This window comes from Mixophyes fleayi, chromosome 5, assembly GCF_038048845.1.
Source record: "Mixophyes fleayi isolate aMixFle1 chromosome 5, aMixFle1.hap1, whole genome shotgun sequence".
Lineage (NCBI taxonomy): Eukaryota > Metazoa > Chordata > Amphibia > Anura > Limnodynastidae > Mixophyes > Mixophyes fleayi.
The window spans coordinates 278,297,188-278,308,038 of NC_134406.1; the positions used below are offsets into that span (position 1 = coordinate 278,297,188).

A 10,851-nucleotide genomic window follows, 5' to 3' on the forward strand; every position below is an offset into this window, starting at 1 on the left:
GGGGATCAGCGGGAACGGCGTCTGACAGGGGATCAGCAGGAACGGCGTCTGACAGGGGATCAGCGGGAACGGCGTCTGACAGGGAATCAGCAGGAACGGCGTCTGACAGGGGATCAGCGGGAACGGCGTCTGACAGGTTGATCAAGTTCCTCGTTTCGCACTTTAGTGAAAGGACGAGATTACATTGTGTTAGACGGTATTAGTGAATGAGCTGGAGATGGTGGAGAAAGTGCATAAGCTAAACTCAGCAATATTTTAGGGGAAATACTGAAAAGAGAACTGAAAGAAGCTGGTTGTATTTGTGTAGCGCACATCAATGTAGACATGCCCCCTTCCCTTTTACGATGCCGTTTCCAAGGTCCGGACAGTGGTCCTTATAAATACCCATGATGGGGTTACATTGTAACAGCTTTGTATATCACCATTACTGCACAGCACACATATAAAGTTACCCCAGTTATTTACCTCATGGGGCAATACACAAAATCCTGTCTATCTGATACTTATGTGGAAGAAATTTTCAGCTGTTCAGACATTACAGGGTATAAATCTATCAAGCTCCGATTTTTTGAGAGATTAAAAATCATGGCAAATCGCGGATGATAACCGGCGATTTTATTGCCCAAGTCGCGCAATGTATTAAGCTGCGTGCGTTTTTTACTCTGATTTTCAAAACCGTTGGTCATCTCTCGCGATTTGCTGGGATTTCAAACACTTTATCCAACTCTCCTGTGTTTAGGTTAAAATTGGCATAGACAACATATTGGTATTTTGGGACATGGTTGTCAAGCAAATTTGGATCAAAAGCTGCTGACAAAAGAAGAAGACATCTTATTGGTGAGTATATTGGAATTTATTATTTGTAATACATTGATGTGGTAATAGAGAGGCTGTTTTGTGTTTTTATTGTTTTTCTTTTTTTTTATTAAATTTGTGTGGTAATAATGAGGGTGTGGTGTTTTTTTCAACATTTTACTTTGTGGAACTACAGGTCTCAGCCAGCCCTGGGTGTCAGTCCATGTTGGCACTTTTGGTTCTCCAATTGCCAACATGACCTGGCTGCCATAGGTATGCTGGTGCTTGTAGTTATACAAGCACCAGCATGCCCAGACTGTTTATGGCACCCTGGCATGGCTGGGACTTGTAGTTCCAAAAAAGAAAATGGTATCTGTTTGTTTTTTTATTACATTAATCGCCGTTATTACCCCTACTCCCCCCACCGAGGGCTGTAGGAAGAGCCCTATTGCTTTCAGCACTGGGCTGGTTATTCCTAGAGGGGGGACCCAAACATTTTTTTCGGCGGACCCCACTCCCTAGGGAATCCAGCCTAGTGCTGAACAGCCTGGGGCTGGTTTGTCATTATGGCAGGGGGACCCCTGCTGCGTGTCCCACGCCAGCTGGTTTGCCTAGTGCTAGTTGCTTGAAAGTCGGGGGGACCCCACGCCAATTTTTCCCCCTGTTTTCGTGCAACCAGCAGTAGGCTGGCAGCACTAGGGTTAATAGTGCTTGGATGGGAGGACGCCACGCATTTCTTCTCTCAATATTTATCTATTTTTTCACTTTTTGGCTGTATAGACTGACAATGTAACAGTGATGTGGTTACTAATCACGCAGCTAGGATGCAGCGTGTTGTATCTGGTGATTTTTAAAGCAAACTCAGGAGAGTTTGCTTACTCGCAGCTTCATACATTTGAGACTTGTACAGTCGGGACTTTCATCTCTATCGATTTTGACAGAAACACATCTCTGGTGATTTTACATCTAACCTCAAGTTAATACATCGTCAAGTTTCAACTCTCCTGAGAAAATCGCGCGATTTTCAAAATCGGAGCTTGATGCATTTACCCCTAAGACAAAGCTGTAGAAATGTGTGGCCCCGTTAACTGGTGAAGGGCCACATATGAAACACATGGTCACCCACCTATAACTGAAGCTCACTTGATAGGTTATGATAATTGAGAAAGAGCAGCCAGAAGGGTTTGGTCGCCCCTTTGTGGCTGAGACGGAGTACTACATTAAAGTTCTACAAGTTGTTGGAACTCTGTGTCTCTCATAACTTCGCTAATACTCCAACATTACATCCCATAATACTCAGCAGGTACAGAGTATGTGCTGGGTATTGTATAAATAGTGTTTTCAGTGCTATTATCAGGAATAAATACTAGAAAGCAGTTGACAGACCCGCTGTGATGGGGATTTCAGGTATTGCGTCCTCTGTGGCGCTGATCTCTGAGGTATCCTGACTGTGTAAGGAACAAAGATTGGTTTAGTGAAGGGTGAAATATGGTTACTGGCAAAAGGGGGCTTATTCTCTCTTCACTCTATATATATCACACAGTAAATATTCTATCGCTGGCGTCCCCATGCCTTAATCTTTATTGTTGGCGCTGACTGCCAGAACCTGGGCTGAGTTGGCTAGCCAGCACACACAGGCACATACCTACAGAGACTGGCCCATGAAGTGGTAATTACAGAGTCTGACCCTGAAAGAGGTAAGTACAAAGACAGGCCCAAGAAGATGTAATTATAGAGACTGACCCGGGAAGAGATAACTACAGAGACAGGCCCAGAAAGAGGTAACTACAGAAACAGGCTCGGGAAGAGGTAATCACAGAGACTGGCCCGGGAAGAGGTAATTACAAAGACAGGCCTGGAGAGAGGTAATTACAGAGACTGGCCCGGGAAGAGGTAATTACAAAGACAGGCCTGGAGAGAGGTAATTACAGAGACAGGCTCGGGAAGAGGTAATTACAGAGACTGGCCGGGGAAGAGGTAATTACAGAGACTGGCCAGGGAAGAGGTAATTACAGAGACTGGCCAGGGAAGAAGTAATTACAGAGACTGGCCCGGAAAGAGGTAATCACAGAGACTGGCCGGGAAGGAGGTAATTACAGAGACAGGCCCGGGAAGAGGTAATTACAGAGACTGGCCCAGAAAAAAGTAATCACAGAGACTGGCCCGGGAAGAGGTAATTGAAGAGACAGGCCCGGGAAGAGGTAATTACAGAGACTGGCCCGGAGAGAGGTAATTACAGAGACTGGCCCGGGAAGAGGTAATTGCAGAGACTGGCCCGGAGAGAGGTAATTACAGAGACTGGCCCGGGAAGAGGTAATTGCAGAGACTGGCCCGGAGAGAGGTAATTACAGAGACAGGCCCGGGAAGAGGTAATTGAAGAGACAGGCCCGGGAAGAGGTAATTACAGAGACTGTCCCGGAGAGAGGTAATTACAGAGACTGGCCCGGGAAGAGGTAATTGCAGAGACAGCCCCGGGAAGAGGTAATTACAGAGACTGGCTTGGAGAGAGGTAATTACAGAGACTGGCCGGGAAGGAGGTAATTACAGAGACTGGCCCGGGAAGAGATAATTACAGAGACTGGCCCGGGAAGAGGTAATTACAGAGACTGGCCCGGGAAGAGGTAATTGCAGAGACTGACCCTGGTAGAGATAATTACAGAGACAGGCCCGGGAAGAGGTAATTACAGAGACTGGCCCCGGGAAGAGGTAATTGAAGAGATAGGCCCGGAGAGAGGTAATTACAGAGACTGGCCCGGGAAGAGGTAATTGCAGAGACGGCCCCGGGAAGAGGTAATTACAGAGACTGGCTTGGAGAGAGGTAATTACAGAGACTGGCCCGGGAAGGAGGTAATTACAGAGACTGGCCCGGGAAGAGATAATTACAGAGACTGGCCCCGGAAGAGGTAATTACAGAGACTGGCCCCGGGAAGAGGTAATTGCAGAGGCAGGCCCGGGAAGAGGTAATTGAAGAGACAGGCCCGGGAAGAGGTAATTACAGAGACTGGCCCGGAGAGAGGTAATTACAGAGACTGGCCCGGGAAGAGGTAATTGCAGAGACGGCCCCGGGAAGAGGTAATTACAGAGACTGGCTTGGAGAGAGGTAATTACAGAGACTGGCGCGGGAAAAGGTAATTACAGAGACTGACCCTGGTAGAGATAATTACAGAGACAGGCCCGGGAAGAGGTAATTACAGAGACTGGCCCCGGGAAGAGGTAATTAAAGAGACTGGACGGGGAAGAGGCAATTACATAGACTGGCCCCGGAAGAGGTAATTACTGAGACTGGCCCGGATAGAGGTAATTACAGAGACTGACCCCGGAAGAGAAAATTACAGAGACTGGCCTGGGAAGAGGTAATTAAAGAAACTGGCCAGGGAAGAGGTAATTTTCAGAAACTGGCCTGGGAAGGGGTAATTACAGAAAAAGGCCGGGAAAGAAGTAATTACAGAGACTGGCCTGGGAAGAGTTAATTACAAAAACTGGTCGAGGAAGAGGTAATTACATAGACTGGCCCTGGAAGAGGTAATTATTAAGACTGGCCCTGGAAGAGGTAATTATTGAGACTGGCCCGGGTAGAGGTAATTATTGAGACTGGCCCGGGTAGAGGTAATTACAGAGACTGACCCCGGAAGAGGAAATTGCAGAGACTGGCCTGGGAAGAGGTCATTACAGAGATTGGCCTGGGAAGAGGTAATTACATAAAAAGGCCGGGAAAGAAGTAATTGCAGAGACTGGCCTGGGAAGAGTTAATTACAAAAACTGGCCGAGGAAGAGGTAATTACCGACACTGGCCCGGGAAGAGGAAATTACAGAGACTGACCCCAGAAGAGGTAATTACAGAGACAGGCGCGGGAAGAGGTAATTACAGACACTGACCCCGGAAGAGATAATTACAGAGACTGGCCTGGAGAGAGGTAATTACAGAGACTGGACGAGGAAAAGGTAATTACAGAGATTGACCCCGGAAGAGGTTATTACCGAGACTGGCCCGGGAAGAGGAAATTACAGAGACTGACCCCGGAAGACATAATTACAGAGACTGGCCTGGAGAGAGGTAATTACAGAGACTGGCCCAAGAAGAGGTCATTACAGAGACTGGCCTGGGAAGTGCTAATTACAGAGACTGGCCCAGGAAAAGGTAATTACAGAGACTGACCCTGGTAGAGGTAATTACAGAGACAGGCCCAGGAAGAGGTAATTACAGAGACTGGCTCGGGAAAAGGTAATTACAGAGACTGACCCTGGTAGAGGTAATTACAGAGACAGGTGCGGGAAGAGGTAATTACTGAGACTGGCCCGGGTAAAGGTAATTACAGAGACTGACCGCGGAAGAGGAAATTACAGAGTCTGGCCTGGTAAGAGGTAGTTACAGAAACTGGCCGGGGAAGAGGTAATTACAGAAACTGGCCATGGAAGAGGTAATTATAGAAACTGGCCTGGGAAGAGGTAATTACAGAAAAAGGCCGGGAAAGAAGTAATTGCAGAGACTGGCCTGGGAAGAGTTAATTACAAAATCTGTCCGAGGAAGAGGTAATTACATAGACTGGCCCAGGAAGTGGTAATTTCTGAGACTGGCCCGGGTAGAGGCAATTACAGAGACTGGCCTGGGAAGAGGAAATTACAGAGACTGGCATGGGAAGAGGTAATTACAGAAACTGGCCATTAAACAGGTAATTACAGAGACTGGCCTGGGAAGTGCTAATTAGAGAGACTGGCTGGGGAAGAGGTAATTACAGAGACTGGCCCAGGAAAAGATAATTACAGAGACAGGCCTGGGAAGAGGTCATTACAGAGATTGGCCTGGGAAGAGGTAATTACATAAAAAGGCCGGGAAAGAAATTATTGCAGAGACTGGCCTGGGAAGAGTTAATTACAAAAACTGGCCGAGGAAGAGGTAATTACCGACACTGGACGGGAAGAGGAAATTACAGAGACAGGCGCGGGAAGAGGTAATTACAGACACTGACCCCGGAAGAGATAATTACAGAGACTGGCCTGGAGAGAGGTAATTACAGAGACTGGTCGAGGAAAAGGTAATTACAGAGATTGACTGACCCGGGAAGTGCTAATTAGAGAGACTGGCTGGGGAAGAGGTAATTACAGAGACTGGCCCAGGAAAAGGTAATTACAGAGACTGACCCTGGCAGAGGTAATTACAGAGACAGGCCCGGGAAGAGGTAATTACAGAGACTGGCCTGGGAAGAGGTAATTACAGAGACTGGCCCGGGAAGAGGTAATTACATAGACTGGCCCGGGAAGAGGTAATTACTGAGACTGGCCCGGGTAGAGGTAATTACAGAGACTGGCCCAAGAAGAGGTCATTACAGAGACTGGCCCTGGAAGTGCTAATTAGAGAGACTGGCTGGGGAAGAGGTAATTACAGAGACTGGCCCAGGAAAAGGTAATTACAGAGACTGGCCCGGGAAAAGGTAATTACAGAGACTGAAGCTGGTAGAGGTAATTACAGAGACTGGCCCGGGAAGAGGTAATTACAGAGACAGGCCCGGGAAGAGGTAATTACAGAGACTGGCCCGGGAAGAGGTAATTACAGAGACTGGCCAAGGAAGAGGTAATTACATAGACTGGCCCCGGAAGAGGTAATTACTGAGACTGGCCCGGGTAGAGGTAATTACAGAGACTGACCCCGGAAGAGGAAATTACAGAGACTGGCCCCGGAAGAGGAAATTACAGAGACTGGCCTGGGAAGAGGTAATTACAGAAACTGGCCATGGAACAGATAATTACAGAGACTGGCCTGGGAAGAGTTAATTACAAAAACTGGCCGAGGAAGAGGTAATTACAGAGACTGGCCAAGGAAGAGGTAATTACTGAGACTGGCCCGGGTAGAGGTAATTACAGAGACTGACCCCGGAAGAGAAAATTACAGAGACTGGCCTGGGAAGAGGTAATTACAGAAACTGGCCGAGGAAGAGGTAATTACAGAAACAGGCCCGGAAAGAGGTAATTACAGAGACTGACCCCGGAAGAGTTAATTACAGAGACTGGCCCGGAGAGAGGTAATTACACAATATAACATACATTACTGATAGTGAGACATAGTATAACATATATTACTGATACTGAGACACAGTATAACATATATTACTGATAGTGAGACACAGTATAACATACATTATTGATACTGAGACACAGTATAACATACAGTACTGATCTGAGACATAGTATAACATACATTACTGATACTGAGACAAAATATAACATACAGTACTGATACTGAGACACAGTATAACATACAGTACTTATACTGAGACACAGTATCACATACAGTACTGATACTAAGACACAGTATAACATACAGTACTGATACTAAGACACAGTATAACAAACATAACTGATACTGAGACACAATATAACATACAGTACTGATACTGAGACACAGTATAATATACAGTACTGATACTGAGACACAGTATAACATACAGTACTAATACTGAGACACAGTATAACACACAGTACTGATACTGAGACACAGTATAACATACATTACTGATCTGAGACACAGTATAACATACAGTACTGATACTAAGACACAGTATAACATACAGTACTGATACTAAGACACAGTATAACAAACATAACTGATACTGAGACACAGTATAACATACAGTACTGATACTGAGACACAGTATACCATACATTACTGATACTGAGACACAGTATAACATACAGTACTGATACTGAGACACAGTATAACATACATTACTGATCTGAGACACAGTATAACACACATTACTGATCTGAGACACAGTATAACATACATTACTGATACTGAGACACAGTATAACATACAGTACTGATACTGAGACACAGTATAACATATATTACTGATACTAAGACACAGTATAACATACAGTACTGATACTAAGACACAGTATAACATACATTACTGATACTGAGACACAGTATAACATACAGTACTGATACTGAGACACAGTATAACATACATTACTGATACTGAGACACAGTATAACATACAGTACTGATACTGAGACACAGTATAACATATATTACTGATACTAAGACACAGTATAACATACAGTACTGATACTGAGACACAGTATAACATACAGTACTGATACTAAGACACAGTATAACATACATTACTGATCTGAGACACAGTATAACATACAGTATTGATACTGAGACACAGTATAACATACATTACTGATACTAAGACACAGTATAACATACAGTACTGATACTGAGACACAGTATAACATACATTACTGATCTGAGACACAGTATAACATACAGTACTGATACTGAGACACAGTATAACATACATTACTGATCTGAGACACAGTATAACATAAAGTACTGATACTGAGACACAGTATAACATACATTACTGATCTGAGACACAGTATAACATACAGTATTGATACTGAGACACAGTATAACATACAGTACTGATACTGAGACACAGTATAACATACATTACTGATCTGAGACACAGTATAACATACATTACTGATACTGAGACGCAGTATAACATACAGTACTGATACTGAGACACAGTATAACATACAGTATTGATACTGAGACACAGTATAACATACAGTACTGATACTAAGACACAGTATAACATACATTACTGATCTGAGACACAGTATAACATACATTACTGATACTGAGACACAGTATAACATACAGTACTGATACTGAGACACAGTATAACATACATTACTGATACTGAGACACAGTATAACATACAGTACTGATACTGAGACACAGTATAACATATATTACTGATACTAAGACACAGTATAACATACAGTACTGATACTGAGACACAGTATAACATACAGTACTGATACTAAGACACAGTATAACATACATTACTGATCTGAGACACAGTATAACATACATTACTGATACTAAGACACAGTATAACATACAGTACTGATACTGAGACACAGTATAACATACATTACTGATCTGAGACACAGTATAACATACAGTACTGATACTAAGACACAGTATAACATACAGTACTGATACTGAGACACAGTATAACATACATTACTGATCTGAGACACAGTATAACATACAGTACTGATACTGAGACACAGTATAACATACATTACTGATCTGAGACACAGTATAACATAAAGTACTGATACTGAGACACAGTATAACATACATTACTGATCTGAGACACAGTATAACATACAGTACTGATACTGAGACACAGTATAACATACATTACTGATCTGAGACACAGTATAACATACATTACTGATACTGAGACGCAGTATAACATACAGTACTGATACTGAGACACAGTATAACATACATTACTGATACTGAGACGCAGTATAACATACATTACTGAAGATACTCACATGTACATGTAGCATGTGGCGGCTGCCCCCTGCTCAGAGTAATATCTGGCTATGCCGGAGTCTCCCCCATAGAGCTGTCTCATCCGCTCCTGGTCCAGCTCCCAGCCCTCCAGACTGTACTGATATAAGCTGGAGCACGGAGCCAACTGCTCTCTCCGGGGGCTGAGAACCTCTTCCTCTGTCACCTGGATGGTCCGGTCACACCAGCGGCTGCAGCAGGGAGGGGGGAGAGGACAAGGGCTTACTGACACCTCCAAATCTCCTTACTGACACATTCAGACCTCCTTACTGACACATCCAGATCTACTTACTGACACATCCAGATCTCCTTACTGACACATCCAGCCCTCCTTACTGGCACATCCAGATCTCCTTACTGACACATCCAGCCCTCCTTACTGACACATCCAGATCTCCTTACTGACACATCCAGATCTCCTTACTGACACATCCAGCCCTCCTTACTGACACATCCAGATCTCCTTACTGGCACATCCAGCCCTCCTTACTGACACATCCAGCCCTCCTTACTGACACATCCAGATCTCCTTACTGACACATCCAACCCTCCTTACTGACACATCCAGCCCTCCTTACTGACACATCCAGATCTCCTTACTGGCACATCCAGATCTCCTTACTGACACATCCAACCCTCCTTACTGACACATCCAGCCCTCCTTACTGACACATCCAGATCTCCTTACTGGCACATCCAGCCCTCCTTACTGGTACATCCAGCCCTCCTTACTGACACATCCAGATCTCCTTACTGACACATCCAGATCTACTTACTGACACATCCAGATCTCCTTACTGACACATCCAGCCCTCCTTACTGACACATGCAGACCTCCTTACTGACACATCCAGACCTCCTTACTGACAGATCCAGATCTCCTTACTGACACATCCAGCCCTCCTTACTGACACATCCAGATCTCCTTACTGACACATCCAGATCTCCTTACTGACACATCCAGATCTACTTACTGACACATCCAGATCTCCTTCTTACTGAGACATAGAAAGTAACTGACACATACTAGATACACTTTACTGACGGATAACATGTATATTACTGACACACACACTGTACTTTACTGACATTAGATTCACCTTACTGACACACACTGGATGCACACAGCAGGGGGCAACTGAGGGGCACTCACCCTCTGGAGAACGTCACCTTCACCCACAGTACCAGCAGCAGCGCTGTCCTCATCATGTCGGCCAGTAGGAGGCGCTGTCCGGTCTAAGCCTGTTACATAGAGAGGAGTCAGGGGCCACTACGTACATTTCTATTTATATGTGACATAAACATGGGAGAGGCACGTTCATGCACCAGACACAGCAACCAAAATGGCATGGTGCAACGAGAAACATTCCTGCTCTACTTCTATTTAACCAAAATTCAATCTGTCCCCTGCAGACAACCTTCTATATCTGCCCAATACCTCACATTATGTAACGCAGCAAATCTCTGCATGAGACCCACACGGCCTGTCAGGATGGTCTTATATGATATAACCGGATAACCTAAGAAGGCATTACCTGGGTCTGATATATTCTGTAATATTCTTACATTACTGACCTCTCTAGAGATCTGCAGAACATTGCTCTGTTCCATCTACCCCCTGACAGATACATAGTGATATATTCTGCAGATTATTACATTACTGACCTCTCT

At 44.6% G+C, this 10,851-nt stretch overlaps 1 protein-coding gene across 1 annotated transcript in view; it reads right to left on the bottom strand.

Moving 5' to 3' along the window:
- LOC142159549 (SCO-spondin-like) overlaps positions 1–10,389 on the bottom strand; it is a 180,619-nt gene extending 170,230 nt beyond the window's left edge. Inside the window, exons 1-2 of the mRNA XM_075214441.1 lie at positions 10,334–10,389; positions 9,162–9,371 (exon numbers count right to left, since the gene is read on the bottom strand). Of these exons, the coding sequence (XP_075070542.1) occupies positions 9,162–9,371; positions 10,334–10,389 (266 nt within the window). The remainder of the gene's footprint in view (positions 1–9,161; positions 9,372–10,333) is intronic.
- Between the last annotated feature and the right edge of the window lie 462 nt (positions 10,390–10,851).